Source organism: Mercurialis annua, linkage group LG3 (assembly GCF_937616625.2).
Source record: "Mercurialis annua linkage group LG3, ddMerAnnu1.2, whole genome shotgun sequence".
Classification (NCBI taxonomy): domain Eukaryota; kingdom Viridiplantae; phylum Streptophyta; class Magnoliopsida; order Malpighiales; family Euphorbiaceae; genus Mercurialis; species Mercurialis annua.
This window is the reverse complement of record NC_065572.1, coordinates 73,538,911-73,561,404: the sequence shown is the minus strand read 5'-3', so window position 1 is coordinate 73,561,404 and position 22,494 is coordinate 73,538,911. Positions and strand designations below refer to the sequence as shown.

Sequence of the window (22,494 nt, the reverse complement as noted above, 5' to 3'; positions counted from 1 at the left end):
CCTCCCAATTTCAACATCAAATTGGAAATTTCCAACTTTAATATCTACTCATATAAATATAAATACAATGCATAAGGTCTTCATTTTTCCTAAATTATAAACATCATCACAAAATTAATTCACCCACCAAACCAAATTTCCCAATTTTTCTTCATCCTGTTTGGTTACAGTATGAACGCTACACCATCACCTTATTAACTAATCCCGCTTCCCAAACAAACAAAAAATGACCATGGATCGAATTTCGCCCACCGAAGCTCCGATCCGAGACCCGAAATCGTTCATCGTCCTCTCTATCGACTGTCTTAAAGGCAGTTCTAAAGCGGACGAATGGACCGGCGACATGCTACAAACCGGAGATATAGTTGAACAAATCAGGATCGGATCCGGTTCATCGTCGCGATTCGGTTCTTCCTCTCAGTGTTTTGAAGCTCCGTTTAAGAATGGAAAGAGCGGAGTTCAGAAGATTCTTCATAGTTCTTTTAAGAATAAGGAGACTTCGATTCTTGTCCGAGTCAGGCGAGGTAAGGACGAGTTTGCTGAGTTGAACGCGTGTATTGTGCCGGAGTCCGGGTCGAAGAAACAGTATATGTTGAGGTCTATTGCGGATCCGAATTACACTGTCGGGTTCATTGATCGGTCTGAAGCTGACTGTTTTGAATTACAAGGTGAGAATATCATATGATTTTCTTTTCTTTTTCAATAATTTTTATGTTTTGTTGACTTTGACTTTTTATGATTCTAAATTTCTAATACACGTGTGAGTTTATAATCTACGCGTGATAATTTTTTTAATTTCTTTTGAAAATGAGATTTAAACTGTAGTTGCAAATTCATATTTAAACAATATTATTCTTAATAAAAAGTTTAAATATAATTAGTGGCGAATATAACTATACAAGAATTCTTTTATGGGGCGGGTAAAATTGTACTTAGAATTTAAAATGGGGAATAGTATATGTTTTGAAGTGGTAAAATTATATTATTCAATTTTATGTTGGTATTTTAAAAAGATTTAAAAAATCGGAAGGTTGGCAATTCATCTTACCATACATACATATACCATATGCTCTTTCTAGGTCCGCTCATGAAATGTATAATATTTTATTATTAATCGCGTTTGGAAGTCGGTTCCAATATTGAAAAACAATGGAATGCGTAGTTAATCATTTGATTCTTTTTTAGAGAATTCAAGAATCTGTGTGCAACATGTGATACAGTGTTAAAAGGCGGAGTTGGATTCATTTATTGGAATGTTCCTGCTTGGACCACTTGGGCTTGTTTGTTAAATTCATAATTCATAATTTGTCTGTAGGGTATGGTACTATTCTTTTTTAAAAAATGAAATATCATTTTCAATCTCCTATCAAGACACATTTTTGATTAATTTTTTTGTAAACTTACGAGTGTATGATAGTGATGAAATACATTTTCATTTTGGAAAGAGTTGACCTAGTTAAGCTTGTTTTGTCAGTGTTAGCTCACCCTATTATTCCATCCCTATTATAAACATTTCAAATTTGCATTTTGGATCTATGTTAAGCAATGATAACACGTACACTTCATTCAATCTAACATTTTTCGCTTTGAAAGTTATCGGAAATTTGGCGTTTCGGACACAAAATTTCATTTTTAATGTTTGGGACACAAAACTTCATTTTTAACATAGGAAACCTTACAAGTTAAAATAACAATCTCTCTGTGTTCGTGTCCAAGTGTTTTGTTTCCCCATATCTGTCTTCGTGCTACATATTAGCACTTCACTATCAATTGTATATAGTGATTATAGGAAATTATATACATTAATTTTGAATTGTTGAACTTAGCATGGCAGCCTTTTTTCCTATTCTATTCTGTTTATTCACTTTATCTAGTAGTGTGATAATCAGCTAAATTTTACAGCTTCAAGAAGCTCGAGAATAGTTAGTGCACTGTCTAGAGCTACGCTTCAAGATGGATATGTAGCTTATCCATGGATGAAAAGAATGCAGGAGGTGCTTTCTGTTCCTAATTCAAGCTGCTTCCTTTCTCTACTTATTCTTCCTAAAGCGTCCGATCGAGTTGCTTCTCGCTACAATGATTTGGAGGATACTATGGCGAGGGCAAATACGTGGCTGTACGCATCTCAGGCTTCGGGTGTCCCTGTTGTTTTCATGAATATTCAAACGGAATCCTTGCTGACGAAGGTAACTACCCCCGAAACTATGCTGTTTACGTTAGTGTATGTCGCTTTTATGTTGGAAAATCATCTTGTTGCGTAGGACATCACTGATGAGTCCATAAGATTTATAATGTATAGACAGACTTAATCAACCCTTTACCCCTATCTAGTCATGGCTGCATACATCAGTGTTATTTCACTCACTTATTTTACTGATAAATGGGTATTTCATAGTCACTCGCGTGATTGTTGGTCATGTTTACTTATAGTGACATTAACTATCAAAAAGAGGTTGTATTCATGATTATTTAAGGCGAAAGGCCTTCTAAGGTGCAAAGGAGTCTTAGTGCGAGGCACGAGGCGAGTTTCGCGTCTTTTGCAAGAAAAGTGCCAAAAGAAAAAAATGCACACAATAAAATCTATAAAAGCTATACATGTAATGAATACACTTAACTCTTATACATAACTGCATATGAAAAGACTTCATCTAATTTTTTAAAGTAAAACTCTCCTTCCATTGGTATGTGACAATTGAGAATGTTTATTTTCTCCTTTGTGACAGATATCTGGCGAGACAGCCTCTGCCACTGTGAATTCTGGGTCTTTATCTGATTTATCGAATCTAGCACATGTCAGTTTGTATGGATTTGAGGATTATCACGGGGTTGACATTGGTGTTGTAAGAGCGGTACGTCTCTGGTTTGCTCCTCAATGCGGAGAGTTTGCCATAGAAATTAAAATAAAAGAAGGCGATTCAAAGCTTGGGTTTGCCATAAGTCGCACAGAAGAGGTATCTTCACTATTGTCTATTTCTATTTATCGATTTTCAATATTCTGGCCTGGGAAGGTGTTTTGCTTATCATTTGATTGTTTTCACAGGGATTTATTTATGTGTCATCAGTCATCGATGGCGACGAAAACACACCATCAATGAGGTCAGGACTCAACAATCTTTACAAAGAAGCCACAAGGGCCTCAAGATTGCTGGTTGTCTCAAGAGTAGCAAATCAAAAAGTTGTTCCCTGGATGGTTTCTTCAACAGGAGCAATACGATGCTATGATACCGTTTCACTCAGCCAAAATCTTTCACTGCACCGGCACGCAAAGGTGCCTATCCATATTCATGTCTTGTTATGGGATCAAGCAGTTGCTACCCCAAGTACAGGCAATGCTCGGTATAGGTCAGTCTCTCATCCCGTCACGCCAATTCCCGCTGACATTCAACCGGCTAGACTGTCCATTGAGAATCCAGTATTCCCTTTGCAATCTGAAACTCAATTGGCTCGCTATCCAAATGAGAATCAAGTAGCGCCTTTGCCACCAGAAATTCCGAATGAGTCGGATTTTAGGTTGACGAGAGACACAGCTGGAGAAGCCTCCTTTAGATTCAATGATTTTTCAATTCCAAACAACTGGGTATAACGTAACAATTTCTTATATTGTAATTCATTTGTACATTAATCTTTGTGCATATTGAAGATTCAGAATGGGCAAGTGAGGTTTGATAGAGTTTCAGGATATTCCTGTTGATTTACATGAATAGTTTACTTCATGATGCTACTATATGATTGGTTGTCCTATCTATACGGTTTGTTTTGTCTTAGATGTCGAGTTTTGTCCATTTTATTACAAAATGTGGGATGTACATTTCATTGTAATAAACAACATTAAATATAAAATAATTGAACTGAGTTCGTGCACATTAATACATATGTAGAGTGTAGTGAAAGATAAATAATGAGTGGGATTGATCCAACGAGCTAAAAGTGTCGGGTAAATTTTTATCAAAGTCGTGGGTTCAATTTCTCCCGCAAGCGCTGTCCCTTTTTAATTATCAAAATTATAAAAACATTCTGGTTGTAACATTGTATATATTTTTTCTTGAAATTTAGATCGGCTCAATTTGTAAAGCTGATAAATAATGAAAATAGGGGATGTGATTATTTGCAAGTATTTATAATTGTAAATCAATATATAGTGAAAGTAGATGGTCCTTAAAAAATTGAATTCATTAATAAGATAACTAGATTCATATACAATTAAATCATATCAATGGAAATGGTTTTTTTAATGTGGTAATTAGTTTACTATTTTTACTAAATTATACCTTATGGTTTATGTACATATAAAAGCATATAATTGACAATTCATATAATCGAATAATAAAGGCATTGTGTCCCTGTTTACATTTATATCATTATATGTAAATCGACCGAATATAACACTTTAAACTAATTGTGTTAACATTTTGAAGCCAAACATGACACATTTAACCGATTGTGTCAAAATTTCAAATATAAATAAGACTCGTTTACTGATCGTGTCAAAAATTATAATTCAAGCATGATAGGTTTGTTTAGAGGGTTAACACATATTGAATTTACTAATTCATTTAATAAAAATATATATGTCATAATTGATTGTTATTCGCTTGGAAAATTTTATTTGATCAAGTCACTAATAAATATACAGATAGCGTGTGTTAAATAACATGTTAAACTCATTTTGAAATATGGTGAATATACGTGCTGGATAAATAACATTACAAACATGTTAATAGCTTACGCCAAATTTATTAGAATATAAGGTAACACTCTCTTTTTAGTTGAGATATACCTACTTGTTAGAGGAAATTACTATGATTAATTATTCGTACTAAGTATTTTTTACACATATGAACAACAACTTAAGAGAGTTGGAGGTCAAACCCCAACCTCATGCAACAGGAGAAGCATAGCCGCTAGATCAAATCTTTAAGTGTAAATTAGAGATAGCCACAGTTCACAACCCGTTTAAGAAGAAATGGAACCGCTCTCAAACCGAGTTTTGGACAGTTCAGTGGCACTTCATAACTAGCCTGTTCAAGTACTTGCTTAGGTTTCAACCGGTTTAAAAAATGTTTGTTTAATTTAGAATTAAAAGTAAGCATTAAATTAAAATTAAAATATAAATTTCACTTGTTCAAAACTAATATTAAGAATTTGGAGATAATTAAAAAATAACAAATTACTATAAAATAATATATTAAATTAATACTATTCAACTAAAATTATTCAATACAGTAAGAAAATTAATATTATAAACATTAAGTCAATTTAAAAAGACCAATATTTGACCAATATATATCATTAGCGGTTTGAAATGATAAATTTTTTTACTAAATGAAATTTAAATTTAATGATCAATTTAAAATTAAATAAAATTGAATAACGTTTGATGATTAAATTAAAATTAAATAAAATTTGATGGCCAAATTTAATTAAATTTGGTGATTAAAAATTGAATTTGATGGCCAAATTTAATTAAAACTGGAGATTAAATGAAAATTAAATTAAATTTGATGATTAAAAATTAAAATAATTATCCGGCTCCAGCAGTTAATTATTTATCATTTTTATTATGAATTTCTTAGTGTACTACTATCCAATCCGTGTGAAGCCGCTTTAGACATCCCAAACCGTCGATTCCATCTCATATCACGGCAAATATTTAACCGCTGAAAATTTCAGTCAGTGCCGCCTAAAAGAGCCAATCCTATTGGCTACTATAAAAAGCACACGGATCGCTATCCGCGTGAATCAATAAAACACAATATCAGCCGTTGATAGACCACAAAATCCACGGCCCATAACTATCCAAACAAAGCATCTGAAAAATAAAACCCCCTATATATTCCCATTCCAAATCTCTTTTCATCACCAACTTCTTCAAATATTCTTAGTATCAGATTTTTCTCTCATTAACATTCAATGGCACGAACCAAGCAAACAGCAAGAAAATCAACGGGAGGCAAGGCGCCACGTAAGCAGCTAGCCACAAAGGCAGCACGAAAATCAGCACCGGCCACCGGCGGAGTGAAGAAGCCACACAGATTCAGGCCAGGGACTGTAGCATTACGAGAGATCCGTAAGTACCAGAAGAGCACTGAGCTTCTAATCAGGAAGCTTCCATTTCAAAGGCTGGTGAGGGAAATCGCTCAGGATTTCAAAACTGATCTCAGGTTTCAAAGCAGCGCCGTGGCGGCGCTTCAAGAAGCCGCCGAAGCTTATCTGGTCGGGTTATTTGAGGACACTAACCTGTGCGCTATTCATGCTAAGAGAGTTACCATTATGCCCAAGGATATTCAACTGGCTCGTAGGATTAGAGGCGAAAGGGCTTAGTTGTCCTTTTATGTGCTCAGATCTGTGTTAGATTATGTGTATCGTTTGATTTGTGTTATTTTGCTGGTTTTAATGTATATTTCTTCCAGATCCAATGCGAAATATATCGTCCTTTTCTAGTTATGTTTATTTTCATTTTAAAATATGTATCATTGACTGTTTGCCTTTTGATTTGATTAATTTTGGTTATTAGCTTCTTTAATTTCCTAATTGGGTTCCACCGATTTTCATTAATTTTGTTACTAATTATGTTGTTGTTTTGTTTCTTTAATCTAATTGATGATTGCTTGTGCATTTAAATGTTTAATTACTGCTATATCGGACGAGAATGTTCATTTTGTTTTTTACCAAAAGAATGTTCATTTTGTTAAACAGTTGGTTTAGGAGTAATTAGACTTCTATGAACCTCTTTTGCAGCATTTACAAAAATAAAATTAAGCTATCACAAATCAGCACCAGCAAAGTCCTTCAGTTCGTTGGGAAGATTCTCCGAACGGACGACAGAGACTAGTTCCGCAACTCCCCTCAAAGTGAGATCAACAAATGAATTATATAGTTGAATCTTCGAAAGGTGATGATAATTCAAAGATTTACGGAAAGGGTCCGATATGCATTTTTAACATTGCACTTTAAGATTTTTAAGCTCGTACATATTGAATTGAATCAACAGAGAGCATAATTGGTTGATGTAAATTCGCTGGATGTGGAGGCAGTATTTTTGGGAGACAGCCATTCAACATTCGTATTGGCCTCTGAGTTTTCAGGATATGAGCGGAAATTTTATTTACTTTACAGGAAGTTATAATGATATTCCACACTCATATAAATACACTAAATTCAGGGTTTTTGATATTTTTGTTCCCCCCTTATAGGGGGAATTCCAATTTTGTGCCCCAGAGCACAAAATTTCCAGATTTGTGCCTGAGGCCCACCTGCCCGCAATGGCTGTTTGCGGGCAGCATTAACTGGCCCGCAATTAGCCATTGCGGGCCAGTTAATCACCCTTAATCAGGGTGTTTAACTGGCCCGCAATGGCTAATTGCGGGCCAGTTAATGCTGCCCGCAAACAGCCATTGCGGGCAGCATCCCCTATTTAAAGTGGGAGTTTTGATGTTTTTGTAATATTTGTTTGAGATGAGGGAATGGAAACATTCATATGCGTGTTGTTTTTATTTGTAATAATGGAAATGGTTACTGTTGGAGAATGAACCTAGACATGATTTGATGAATATAGACGTGATTTAGCGAAATGATGCGATAAATTTGAGCATAGCAAATTTTATATCGAAGTATGACGTTTGTGCTTGCATGGAAATGTTGTTTGAATCTATTCATTTTTATATAAAATAATTTTTTTCAATTCAATGGTATTCGTGAATTCCGTATGAACTACAAATTATTATTTATAGAGAATTTATGTAATGCGGAGTTTTTCTGTACAAATTTGGAGTTTGATAAAATTATAATTATAATTATATTATACTTTATAAAATTAAAAATTAAATTACATAAATACGTTTAATAATTGAGATACTAAAATTATAAAAAATTAATTTAATTGTGGGTTATGGTTTGTTTATTATTATGTATAATTCTATTATTAATTTATCTTTATCGCTTACATATTACTCGGAAAAACGCTCAATTCTTTTTTAATATCGAAATTGTAGATTAGTTTTATTAATTGCCATTTTTTTCATTTATTATTTGTTGGACTTCTAAAATTAATGTGTAAATTATGGTGAAAAAATTTGGTGTATTATTGCTTACCTTTTTCAATGTTTCTCTTTTATATATGGTAAGTTTAAAATCATCTTTTTTATTAATCGTCATTTCTTTTCTATTTTTATTATTTGTTAGACTTTTAAAAATTAATCATACAAAATTTAAATTTTTGATTCAACAATTTAACTATTTTTTTTATATAATATATATAAATTTAAAAAATCTACACATTAATTTATATAATATATATAAATTTAAATAGTATATAAATTTAAAAAAAAAATATCTCCCCATGATTGGTGAGAGAGTGTATTTACTCTCTCCCCAATCATGGGGAGAGACCAGCCCGCAAACAGCCATTGCGGGCTGGTATTAAACCAGCTGATTAAGGCTAATCAGCTGGTTTAATACCAGCCCGCAATGGCTAATTGCGGGCTGGTATCCAGCCCGTTATTAGCCATTGCGGGCTGGTGTGCCTCAGGCACAAAAATAGAATTTTTGTGGCCTGAGGCACAAAATAGGAATTCCCCCTTGATAGGGGGAACAAAAATATCAAAAACCCCTAAATTCAGGCATCGTGATATTGGTGTTTTTAATGTAAGTGACAAAATTTAGTTTGCATTACGTTTCTAAGAGCATCCACAGTGGGATGCTCTTACCGGTTATTAACCGGTTATCATTGAGCTTTTTCCACTTTGAAGTTTGGGGAAAAGCTCAATAAGAATTGAGAGGTTGGTACTTACCAACCGCTCAATTCTGCACCCCATTTTTTTTATTTTTTATCAATAGAATAATGTTTAATTCGATATAAAAAATTTAGTTTAAATTTTTTGTGCTGCAATTTAGGTATTATTTAATCTTATCAATAAAAAAAATTAGTAACATTTATTTAACATAAATTTATTATGTAATAGTTTAATTAAAAAATTAATAACGAATAGATTTCATTTTATTAATGATATTTATTATATCCATTATAATAAAATTGTCTTTTTTCTAAAAAAATTAATATTTTAATGTATTATTTTTAATAATTTCTAATTTATTTTTTATATATAATTTATAATTTATACGTAATTATTTATACATAATTTTAAAAATTAAATATGAATAGAATATATTTTTATAAAGAAAATAATATATAATTAAGTGGATCCCTTATTATTTTATTTTTTAAAGTCTAACCATTGTGGAACAAAGTTGAGTTTAATGGAAAGATGACGTGTCATCTCATCAGACTAAAACATAGTCTAACAATTGTGGATGCTCTAACATTGCTCATATGCATTTGCCCTGCTTGTCTCATCCAGACCTGTTCAAAATGAAAAAGTTTTGCCCCTGATCTTTGAGTTTACGACTTTGTACTCAACATAATCAGGCAATGATCTGATTGATATCTCGCCAAATGGGTCACTTGCCATTCAATATAGATATCTTGCCACATAGAATTGGCAAAACATCTATCAAGCCGAATTTGAATAAGCTAATCACCAGTCCTTCTATCTGTCCAGGTAAAGGCAGGCCCCTCCAACCCCATATCTGCAACGCAACACTCATCAATAGTTGAACGGAACTCAACAAGCTCCCTTCGATCTCTAACCCGACCCCCTTGTTTCTCCTCATTGTACAAATAGAGATTAAAATCGCCAAATAACAACACGAGATCGCTTTTATCCTCACACAGACGCTTTAAAAGCTCACGAGTAAGGACTTTGTTGATCCTTCCGGCCATATATAGACACCGAAGCCCTTCCATCTCAAATTCAACACCGGATCAGTAGCAAAAATAGCAATGTGATTCGCTGAAAAATCAAAAATATTAACCTCTAAATTTTTATTCCAAAATAAGGCAGGCCCTCCTTTTCTACCATTAGAATTAACAATGAAAGAATTAAAGGACCCAAAACATTTACAAATATCAGAGAGTCTAGTTTCCATCAAAAAGAAAATACTTGGGGAATTTGTTTGAATTATATATTTTAGTGCCCTAACCGTAGACCTGTCAATTTTAGACACGACACGATTAAATGATACGACACAACACGAAGTTAAACGGGTTTGGGTTTGATGTATATGGGTTTGGGTCATAAACGGGTCAACCCGTTTATGACACGATTAATTTCGTGTCTAAACGGGTTATACCTGCCTAACCCGTTTAAACACGTTTAAACACGATTAATAAGATTTAATTAAATATTATTTATTTTTATAATTTAAATGCTATTAAATTTTTAATTTTTATTTAATTTTCTTATTATATATATAATTATGATAATATTTATCTTAAAATATAGTAATAATTCATTTGGTGTTATATTAAATAAGTTTAAAAAGTATTTAAATAATTAAACGGGTTTAAACGTGTCACTTTAAACGGGTTAATTTGTTAACACATTTAAATAAACGTGTTTATACGTGTCGGGTCGTGTAACCCGTATAATATTCGCGTTGTGTTTGGCTTTTGTAAATGAAACCCGATTAATAATCGTGTCGTGTTCATGTTTAGACTAATCGTGTTCGTGTTTAAACGGGTTTGACCCGTTTATGACCCGCAGACACGAATTGCCAGGTCTACCTAACCGTCCAAGGATTCCCCACACCTTGGAGGTTCCAACTTAAAATTCTCATTGCATCCGGCGAGATTGCTCGTCAGTCTCCGCTGATATCTCAATGTTACCAAACTGATCCGTCGATCCATCTCTAACCTTCTTTGAGAAAATATTAACCGGATCCCTAACATCCTGGATAGACAAGTGATTTCGTTTGGTAGAAACCAGCTTCCCCACATCGCTACTGCCACCCTTTCCACCTTTTCGATCTGCTTTATTTCGACTCCATGTCCTTTTCTTTCCACTGTTTCCAGACAATTCTTTGTCATGAATAATACTGCATGAGCTAGGCGAATCAACCCTAGTCTTCCTTAAGTCCCCCTGATTGACATTGACTTCAACCAGCCCTTCCAAGTTGTCCAGGATATTATCTTCTGCATGGACTACATTGCTTGCAACAATCCCATGCATATCGCCCTTTCCCACATTACTCACCAGATCATCATTAGCATTCTCAAGTACAACTTGCACTACCTCATCTGAATTTAGGGATCGCCTAACTTCATCCCTAACAGAATATTTTGAGGAAGTTGTGTTCGAATATCCCTCATATCTCCTACTAGCACCACTTATCATAGAACTACCACTCATTTGTTTTCTTTACCGAGGTGTAGCACGTAATCCAAGGCCATACGACCACTCCGACACCTCCGTCATCTCCGGTTTAACTTCACAATCAACCTCCATGTGGTCAAGCAAGCCACACCAATATCAGAAATTTTGAATACGCTCATATTTGAACGAAATCCAACAGTTTTTGCCCAGCGGATTAACGACTTTCGTTCCCCTCATCAAAGGTTTAATGGTATCTATCAAGACACGAATACGACAAAACTTATCCTATCCTACTCCTTCCTCATCGTCCCTCTCGATGATCCTACCAATTTTAACTCTAATTTTGCTCATAGCAGCAGAACCCCTATAGTTTAGAGGTAGGTCATAAATACAAACCCAAACCGGACAACGATCAAGCATTAGATTGTTTGGTTGCATATTGCCGTTCAAAGCCTCAAATAATTTGATTTGCTTATCGAAGTGCCAAGGACCTTCTCTTAGAATTCTTCCCTTATTAGCCTTAGTAAAAAACTCACAAATAAACAAGTTATTTCCAACATCACGTAAATTAAATTTCCTAGCCAGCTGCCAGGCACTCGTAAGTGCATTCTTTATATTATTCAGGTTATAGGTTTTCCTGTTAGGAGTTTACCCACCACACATAACCCCGTTTTCTCCTCAATAACATCATCAACAACATCTTCTAAATTAAGGGCGTTTTGTTCTTCATCTGTCAATCGGAGCTGAGCACAAGTGTTAACTAACCCTTCCTCCATCCCGAAAAAACCAGATATCCCACAAACACAAGGAACAGATACATGGAATGTACAGAGACGTAGAAAGCACTAAAAAAACTGAGAAAAAACTTCAAAACTGAAGAAAAAACCTAACCCTAGGAAACGTTAGAATAGGAGAGAGAGAGAGACTCCATTAAAACGGGAGAGTTCGATATTATTATTTCTGAGTTTTTTTTTATTGCCTTGTAAGATTATTTATATTATATGTATCTATTTTTCAGTATAATGTTTTTATGTTAATGTATACCTTACTTTTTTTGTTGAAGCGGCCTCATATAAAGACATGCTCCATCATTATTAGTATCCAAAACTCGACAATGGAAAAGTTACTACACCAGATAGAAATATGGCTGCTCTTCCATTATTAAGCTTACAACAAATGCCAAGACCCCTTACATTATTCACAACATCCAAATAAATATGGACAATCAGGTCTGATTTATGATAATTTTGTTTTAAAGCTCTTTTATCTATACTGAATGATGTATGACAAATTGGGTAAGGCCAATGGCGTAGCTAGATATTTTGATTAGGTAGGGTTCATATGGTGAAAACAGAAAATTAAAGCGGGCAACGACGACGGAAAAGTTAAATTCTTATGGTGAAAAATTTGGTTCCCTAAGGAATTTAGGAAGTCAATTGAGGCGGGCGCTGCAGCCTGCCCCAACCTACATCCGTCCCTGGGTAAGGTTGATGTAGGATTAGAGTATAAAACTAACTTTTTACCGTAAATAGAGTACTTTTTTTCTTACTTCATATAACTTTTCACTAAACTAAGCAATATGATGACCTTTTGACTTAAAATTCCTGTAATATCTACTTGTGAATCATTAGCCACTTCAAATACCTTAAAACAATTTTGCAGCCCTAATACATAAGCTTCGAACATTCTTTTCTTAATTTTTCTACAAAGCTTTAGAAGTAGTGTTGGTGCATACAAATTGATCATTTTCCAAGAAATTAGTAATAGGTGTCATTAAAGAGCTAATATTTTCCAAAACACTTAACAAGTTGGACGTTAACATCAATGTTGGGGGAATTCGACTTTTTGAAGGTGAATGTTATTTATTCATAATATTAATTCAATTTGAAGAGTCTGTGTAACATAAAATATAATTTCTATTCCTTATGGAATATTGAACATATAATTTAATAGTCATTTTTGTTTATTTTAATCTTCTTTGCACAAATTCCGTTAATTTCCTGTCCAAGTCAGCTAGCATTTCATCTAAGGACGGAGCCAGTGGTAGGCGTGAGACGGTCATGGCCCTTCCCGACTTAAAAAAAAAAGAATTATTAACTATTAGTAATGATTTTACGGAAACTATTTTATTAATTGATAAAGAACTCTATTTTATTAGGTCATGGCAGAACTCTATAAACTCAACTATATTCGATGGAAATGAGGTTGAAGGTATCATCAATATATATGGATGACTTTCAGATTGCTCAACCGAATGCGACTTGGATGCAAGTTGACACTGTAATGCAGAATCAGCCTGCTATATATCCACAATCAAAAGTCATTCAAATGATGAGTTCTTACCCAAACTAGCTTCCTCAAGTTTCATACCACGAGTTGGTAACCAGTTTAAATCATGTGTATAAGTTTTATATGAAAAATATAATGTGTGTTGGTGAAGTGATTCCTGGTTCAAATCTACTAATGGTTCCTGCATTGATGGTCGCAGAATCTTGTAAATTTCCAAGTATCTATGTTCACATTGTGAACAATTATGGTTTGAGTGTAAGTTTTGACATTGGGCACGTTCGTATGTTGCATAGTTGGACTACTGTTTGCTAGGAGGTTATGAGATGTTCGGAATCACTAGTTTATCTTTTTGAGGATGCTTAAGATGTTAGCCTAGTTAAGCAAATTGATGGTATAGAAGTAGTTCAAACTAAAACAATGGGTAATTATGTGGCCATTTGAGCTTTATTAGAGGCCTGAGGGATCAATGACAAGCCTATATTTTGTTTATCTAGATTTAAGAGAAAGATGTTCAAAAGGAGATATTTTTAGAATTTTTATGGCTTATTAGTTTATTGATGTTGGATCAGATTATGGTTCTTGTTATTACATATATATTAGCTTATGGGCATTACAAACTGTGATACCCTTTTTTATAACTTGGCCAAGTGTTGTCTTTATTTTAAAAAAAAATGTTAGATTCCATCTTAAAACCAATTGGTGTTAAGTAGAGGTGCCCAATCAATATTTAAACACATGTCCATTCACACACACAACCAATGTGGGATTCCCATTTCACTTAGCAATCAAAATTCAAAAAGCCATAGTTCTTTTCTAGTCATCAGTTTTTCTATGAAAATTCTGTGTCTTTACTTTAACAAATTAGACGTTACACTCATTTGAAAGAGAAGAAAATTATCAACTAAAATAGAAATCAGTGGTCATCTACGAAAGAAAGGTAAACATCACTTTTTAAAATTTAATTTTTTATATTCTCTATTTATTGTTTGTTTTTCTATTTCAAATTTAGGTATTATTTTACTTATTTACAGAATTATAATATTTAGGTGATATGGGAAAATCGACAACTATTGATATGGTTTTTAAAAAAAAAAATATCGAGCAAGTAGAGCAACCATCGAATCTTTGTACCGAAACATCGGATCCTCCCCAAAAAATTCAAAGAGTTGAATCAATTTATAATAAAGATTAAACTTTTGTTTCATGTGTTGAAATTCCACCCCTTATAATATCCAAAAGAACCAACAAATGGTAGAAAAAATTGAAATTGCTTGCTTAGAACGTGATCCGAGAAAATGTCCACCAATATGGAATTATCCTGCAAATCAACTAGAAGAAATTCAACGTGTTTATATCAAAGGTGGTCCTTATCAATGCGTACATAAGAAATACCCATCATCAGGCTTGGAAAATCACCCTCGCCATTTTTGTAGTGCTTGGTTCAATTTGTTTCCGTCGTGGTTAGAGTATTCTCCTTCCAGTGATGTTGTTTATTGTTTGCCATGCTATTTGTTTATTCAACCAAGTGACAAACTTTTGAATACCTTTGTTGTTGGTGGCTTTAGAAATTGGAAGAAAGTCAATGATGGAAAACGTTGTGTTTTTCTTCGTCATATGGGAAAACTTCCTAATTCAGTTCATAAAAACGCCATCAAAACTTGCAATGACTTGACGAATGTTTTTCAACATATATCAAATTTGGTGGAAAAGCATACATCCGAGCAATTGCAATAAATCGATTAAGACTTAAAATTTATATGGATGTGATTCGGTGGCTTACTTTTCAAACTAGCGCTTTTAGAGGGCGTGATGAAACTTTAACTTCTCTCAATCGTAGGCATTTTCTTGAACTCATAAAGTTGATCGCTACATACAATGACAAGGTATGATCTTTTTGTTGTTGTTTTCTTCTTTCCTTTTTAATTATATGTTATTTTCTTTCTATTTATACACATGAAAAGGTGGCAAATGTTGTTCAAGATAATGCTCCAAAAAATGCTTCATATACATCACCAGATATACAAAAGGAGATTATTTTTGTGTTTTCCTCCAAAATCAAAAGACAAATTCGCCAAAAGATAGGTGATGCAAAATTTTGTATTATTATGGATGAATATCGGGATGAGTCAAAATGGGAGCAAATGACTCTCAGTTTAAGATTTATGGACAAAGATAGGTTTATCCGTGAACGATTTTTTAGTATTGTTCATGTGAAAGATACCAAAGCTATAACTTTATGAGATGAGATTTTTTATGTTCTTGCTCGACATAATTTATCCATTCAGAATATACATGGACAAAGATATGATGGAGCAAGTAATATGAGAGGGAATGGAACGGATTACAAGCTTTAGTTTATGATGCTTATCCTTATGCATACTACATCCATTGTCTAACATATGGCTTACAATTGGCTTTGATTGTAGCATCACGAGAAGTTGCTTATGTTCATCAATTCTTCACCAACTTGGTTTTTATTATCAACATTATTACTGCATCTAGCAAGCGTAATGATGAGTTAAAGGAGGCTCAATCTACTGAACTTGCTGAAAAAATTGCAAATAATGAGCTTGAAACTGGTAAAGGACTTAATCAAATTGGCACCTTAATGCGGACAGGAGATACTCGTTGGAGCTCTTATCTAGATTCTAATTCTAGCTTATTGAAGATGTTCAACGCAACTTGTGTTGTTCTAAGCAAGATGGTTGATGAAGGAGCTTCATATTCTCAAAGGGAAGATGCAGATTTTGCTTTGTATTAATTATCATCTTTTGATTTTATTTTCATTTTACATCTTATGAAAGAGCTCATGGAAATCACCCGAGTTCTTTGTCAATCATTGCAACGTAAATATCAAGATATATTAAATGTGATGCATGTCGTATCGAGTACAAAGACACTAATTAAAAATTTAAGGGACTTTGGTTGGGATGCATTTCTTATCAAAGTGAAATCATTTTGCGAAGATCATAAAATTAGTGCACCAGATATGGAAGCTCAATATATTGGGAGGCGTGGTCGAGATCGGCATCAACAAAGTGAAATTACTTTGGAACATCACTACCGGATTGATATATTTTTATCTACTATTGATTATCAATTGCAAGAATTGAATAGTAGGTTTAATGAACATTCCGTGGAGTTACTTATTCTTAGTTTTGCTTTGGATCCCAGAGATAGTTTTAAATCATCAAGATTGATGATATTTGCAAACTTGCAGAAAAGTTATATCCTAGTGACTTTACCGAGCAAGAATTGTTGCGTTTAAGGATCGAACTTCAGCTCTTTGAAATTGACATTTCAAGTCATTAAGAATTAAGAAACTCTCTTAATCTTCAAGAATTATGTCAAGGGCTTATGAGAACTAGAAAAGCGGTGATATATCTGCTTGTCGACAAATTGATTAGGCTTGTTCTTACTCTTTTCGTGTCAACGACAACTGCTAAAAAGGCATTTTCAATCATGAAGATAGTGAAGACAAAGATTCGAAATAAAATGGAAGATGACTTTTTGAATGATTGTTTGACTCTTTATATTGAAAAGGAAATTGCTATGATGTTTATCACTGATTCAATTATAGATGAGTTTAGCTCGCCAACGAACGTCGGGCACAAACTTTTAGATAGAAAGAAAAATTGATATCCGTCACCTATTGAAACAGTAAGTCATCTTTCTTTCTTTTTTACTTCTTAATGTGATCAAATTGGGTGACTAAGTATGTGTGCTTGGCTTACCTATTTATATATTGTGAAGAGATTGTATGCGTGGTGTTACAAATATTACCAACATTTAATTTTTTGTTGGCTTAATCCATATAGAGGTCCCTGTACTTTACACATTTTTTTCCGCAGGTCTTTATACTTCATTTTTGTATTATTTGGTCCCTCTACTTACCTATTTTTGATTTTCAGGTCCTTTATGAATTTTTGCCAATCCTTTTGTGTGGCTGGAGGAAACAAAAATTGTAAGTAGAAGGACCGGAGAAAACAAAAATTATAAGTAGAGGGACTGGAAAAAACTCATAAAGGACCTGAAAATCAAAAATAGGTAAGTAGAGGGATCAGATAATATAAAAATGAAGTATAAGGACCTACAGAAAAAAAGTGTAAAGTATAAAGACCTCTATATAAGTTTGGCCTTTTTTGTTCTTCAATTGTCAAGTTGGTGTTTTAGTATTTCCTTCAATTTATTTTTATATTTTTATGATTTGTCATTATTATTATCAGTGTTGTGTTCTTTTATGAATTTATTTGTGATTTCTTATAACTTAATATTATAATTTTATATATTCATTTAATTTTATGTTAACATTTAATTTATAATAAAAATTAAAAATAGACATATTAGGTATATTGTGATTTGTGATTTGGCCCCCTAGCATAGTAATCCTAGCTCTGTCACTGATTTCATCTTGGTGATTGTTGGTGAGTTAAATATTTTTGAGGTCAATGAATTATAGATTTTTATTAAAAATAGTTATCTTGGTATAAAAAGTTATAAAATTATTATCAAACTATAATTTTTTTATAAAACAATTAGTAAACTATAAAAAATTATAAAATAATTACCGAACTATTGTTTTTCTACAAAAAGATTACCATCTTGATGATATATGATAACAATATAGATGGTATTACCGCAAATCACCTAAGAGACCAATTTTACTAAAGGGCAACACTGATTACCTAGCATTGATAAGCATAAATACCAAGATGAGTCTCCATATAAACATACATAGAAATGCTATTTCTATCCCACATTGCTAGTTTACAAAGAAACCAACAAAACATGTGTCTATATAAGCCAAGACAACACATCAATAAGGGGGTAAGCTTTCCACCTCTTTCACATAATACTTTTAATATATTCTTTTAAAGACAAATACTGACTTGCTCGTCGGAGTGAACGTCCGGAGACCCTCTCCGGCGTTCTTCTGACTTGTTTGTTCTTAATCTCAGGCGGACCTACGTCACTTGAACTCAAGAATGGAGCTTAAATCCGGTCACTCGAAGTCGTTGATAATTTCACAATTATCACTTGGCGCCGTCTGTGGGAAACACCATCTCTATTCATTATTTCATCCTCGAAGGCAATTGTTCGACGAAGATAGAAGAAGTAGTTTGACAAATCCCTTCCAAAAAATCAGAAATAGGCCAAAGCCTTTCATGCTTTGCTGAGTCTGGCTATTGTCTCTCATATTTGGCCGAGATAAACCATGACCTTTTATGCTCTCCCAGTGTAAATATTTTTCAAATGAAAAAACCGAGCATAAGCTATTACTAAAAAAAAAAAAAAAAAACGAGCAGAGCATAAACCGAGCAGAACTGAGCAATTGCTCACCAAAAGCCATAGCTTATGGCCGAGATGAGCCATTGCTCACCAAAATTTCCATAAGCCATAGCTTATGGCCGAGTTGAGCCATTGCTCACCAAAATTTCCATAAGCCATAGCTTATGGCCGAGTTGAGCCATTGCTCACCAAAATTTCCATAAGCCATAGCTTATGGCCGAGTTGAGCAATTGCTCACCAAAATTTCCATAAGCCATAGTTTATGGCCGAGATGAGCAATTGCTCACAAAATTTCCATAAGCCATAGCTTATGGCTGAGATGAGCCATTGCTCATGAAAATTTCCATAAGCCATAGCTTATGGCCGAGATGAGCCATTGCTCATGAAAATTTTCATAAGCCATAGCTTATGGCCGAGTTGAGCCATTGCTCACCAAAATTTCCATAAGCCATAGCTTATGGCCGAGTTGAGCAATTGCTCACCAAAATTTCCATAAGCCATAGCTTATGGCCGAGTTGAGCAATTGCTCACCAAAATTTCCATAAGCCATAGCTTATGGCCGAGATGAGCCATTGCTCATGAAAATTTCCATAAGCCATAGCTTATGGCCGAGTTGAGCCATTGCTCACCAAAATTTTCATAAGCCATAGCTTATGGCCGAGTTGAGCAATTGCTCACCAAAATTTCCATAAGCCATAGCTTATGGCCGAGTTGAGCAATTGCTCACCAAAATTTCCATAAGCCATAGCTTATGGCCGAGTTGAGCAATTGCTCACCAAAATTTCCATAAGCCATAGCTTATGGCCGAGTTGAGCCATTGCTCACCAAAATTTCCATAAGCCATAGCTTATGGCCGAGTTGAGCCATTGCTCACCAAAATTTCCATAAGCCATAGCTTATGGCCGAGTTGAGCCATTGCTCACCAAAATTTCCATAAGCCATAGCTTATGGCCGAGTTGAGCAATTGCTCACCAAAATTTTCATAAGCCATAGCTTATGGCCGAGTTGAGCAATTGCTCACCAAAATTTCCATAAGCCATAGCTTATGGCCGAGATGAGCAATTGCTCACAAAATTTCCATAAGCCATAGCTTATGGCCGAGATGAGCCATTGCTCACCAAAATTTTCATAAGCCATAGCTTATGGCCGAGATGAGCCATTGCTCACCAAACTTTCCATAAGCCATAGCTTAAGGCCGAGTTGAGCCATTGCTCACCAAAATTTCCATAAGCTCTTACTTATGGCCGAGTTGAGCAATTGCTCACCAAATTTCCATAAGCCATAGCTTATGGCCGAGATGAGCCATTGCTCACCAAAATTTCCATAAGCTCTTGCTTATGGCCGAGATGAGCCATTGCTCACCAAACTTTCCATAAGCCATAGCTTAAGGCCGAGTTGAGCCATTGCTCACCAAAATTTCCATAAGCTCTTACTTATGGCCGAGTTGAGCAATTGCTCACCAAAATTTCCATAAGCCATAGCTTATGGCCGAGATGAGCCATTGCTCACCAAACTTTCCATAGGCTCTTACTTATGGCCGAGTTGAGCAATTGCTCACCAAATTAACCTCCATAAGCTATCGCTTAGGGCCGACCAGAGCGCTTGCTCAGGAAAACCTCCATAAGCCATCGCTTATGGCCGACCAGAGCGCTTGCTCAGGAAAACCTCAATAAGCCATCGCTTATGGCCGACCTGAGCGCTTGCTCAGGAAAACCTCCAAAACCTCCATAAGCCATCGCTTATGGCAGACCAGAGCGCTTGCTCAGGAAAACCTCCATAAGCCATCGCTTATGGCCGACCTGAGCGCTTGCTCAGGAAAACCTCCAAAACCTCCATAAGCCATCGCTTATGGCCGACCAGAGCGCTTGCTCAGGAAAACCTCCATAAGCCATCGCTTATGGCCGACCTGAGCGCTTGCTCAGGAAAACCTCCAAAACCTCCATAAGCCATCGCTTATGGCAGACCAGAGCGCTTGCTCAGGAAAACCTCCATAAGCCATCGCTTATGGCCGACCTGAGCGCTTGCTCAGGAAAACCTCCAAAACCTCCATAAGCCATCGCTTATGGCCGACCAGAGCGCTTGCTCAGGAAAACCTCCATAAGCCATCGCTTATGGCCGACCTGAGCGCTTGCTCAGGAAAAATTCCCATAAGCCATTGCTTATGACCGACCTGAGCGCTTGCTCAGGAAAACTTCCATAAGCCATCGCTTATGGCCGACCAGAGCGCTTGCTCAGGAAAACTTCCATAAGCTCTTTCTTATGGCCGACCTGAGCGCTTGCTCAGGAAAAATTTCCATCAGCCATCGCTTATGGCCGACCTGAGCGCTTGCTCAGGAAAACTTCCATAAGCCATCGCTTATGGCCGACCAGAGCGCTTGCTCAGGAAAACTTCCATAAGCTCTTTCTTATGGCCGACCTGAGCGCTTGCTCAGGAAAATTCCCATATGCCATCGCTTATGGCCGACGTGAGCGCTTGCTCAGGAAAACTCCCATAAGCCATCGCTTATGGCCGACCTGAGCACTTGCTCAGGAAAACTTCCATAAGCTCTTGATTATGGCCGACCTGAGCGCTTGCTCAGGAAAATTTCCATAAGCTCTTGCTTATGGCCGACCTGAGCGCTTGCTCAGGAAAACTTCCATAAGCTCTTTCTTATGGCCGACCTGAGCGCTTGCTCAGGAAAATTTCCATATGCCATCGCTTATGGCCGACTTGAGCACTTGCTCAGGAAAACTTCCATAAGCTCTTGATTATGGCCGACCTGAGCGCTTGCTCAGGAAAGCTTCCATAAGCTCTTGCTTATGGCCGACCTGAGCGCTTGCTCAGGAAAACTTCCATAAGCTCTTTCTTATGGCCGACCTGAGCACTTGCTCAGGAAAATTCCCATATGCCATCGCTTATGGCCGACTTGAGCGATTGCTCAGTAAAACTTCCATAAGCTCTTGCTTATGGCCGACCTGAGCGCTTGCTCAGGAAAATTTCCATAAGCTCTTTCTTATGGCCGACCTGAGCGCTTGCTCAGGAAAACTTCCATAAGCTCTTGCTTATGGCCGACATGAGCGCTTGCTCAGGAAAACTTCCATAAGCTCTTGATTATGGCCGACCTGAGCGCTTGCTCAGGAAAGCTTCCATAAGCTCTTGCTTATGGCCGACCTGAGCGCTTGCTCAGGAAAACTTCCATAAGCTCTTTCTTATGGCCGACCTGAGCGCTTGCTCAGAAAAATTCCCATATGCCATCGCTTATGGCCGACTTGAGCGCTTGCTCAGGAAAACTTCCATAAGCTCTTGCTTATGGCCGACCTGAGCGCTTGCTCAGGAAAACTTCCATAAGCTCTTTCTTATGGCCGACCTGAGCGCTTGCTCAGGAAAATTCCCATATGCAATCGCTTATGGCCGACTGGAGCGCTTGCTCAGGAAAACTCCCATAAGCTATCGCTTATGGCCGAGCTGAGCATTTGCTCAGGAAAACTTCCATAAACTCTCGCCTATGGCCAACCTGAGCACTTGCTTAGGAACATTTCCATAAGTCATCGCTAATGGCTGAGCTGAGCTATTGCATATCGCCTAGTTAAGCCATAGAACTTACAGTTATTTACCTAAGCTGCTGCTTATCTCCTAGTTGAGCCATATACTTCGGACATAAATATCCGACATACTCGAGGGGGGACTTGTGATAACAATATAGATGGTATTACCTCAAATCACCTA

The 22,494-nt window shown here is 35.7% G+C and overlaps 2 protein-coding genes across 2 annotated transcripts; both read left to right on the top strand.

Annotated features, from left to right (window-relative positions):
* LOC126672040 (uncharacterized) lies at nt 1-3,764 on the top strand. Its single transcript, XM_050365930.2, has 4 exons — nt 1-668; nt 1,903-2,186; nt 2,724-2,951; nt 3,041-3,764. Exons 1-4 carry the CDS (start codon nt 227-229, stop codon nt 3,581-3,583), a joined length of 1,497 nt encoding a protein of 498 aa, XP_050221887.1. The 5' UTR covers nt 1-226; the 3' UTR covers nt 3,584-3,764.
* A 2,085-nt stretch (nt 3,765-5,849) lies between these two features.
* On the top strand, nt 5,850-6,444 carry LOC126672043 (histone H3.2). The gene has a single exon (XM_050365933.2). The coding sequence runs from the start codon at nt 5,911-5,913 to the stop codon at nt 6,319-6,321; it is 411 nt and encodes a 136-aa protein (XP_050221890.1). The 5' UTR covers nt 5,850-5,910; the 3' UTR covers nt 6,322-6,444.
* The last annotated feature ends 16,050 nt before the right edge of the window (nt 6,445-22,494 follow it).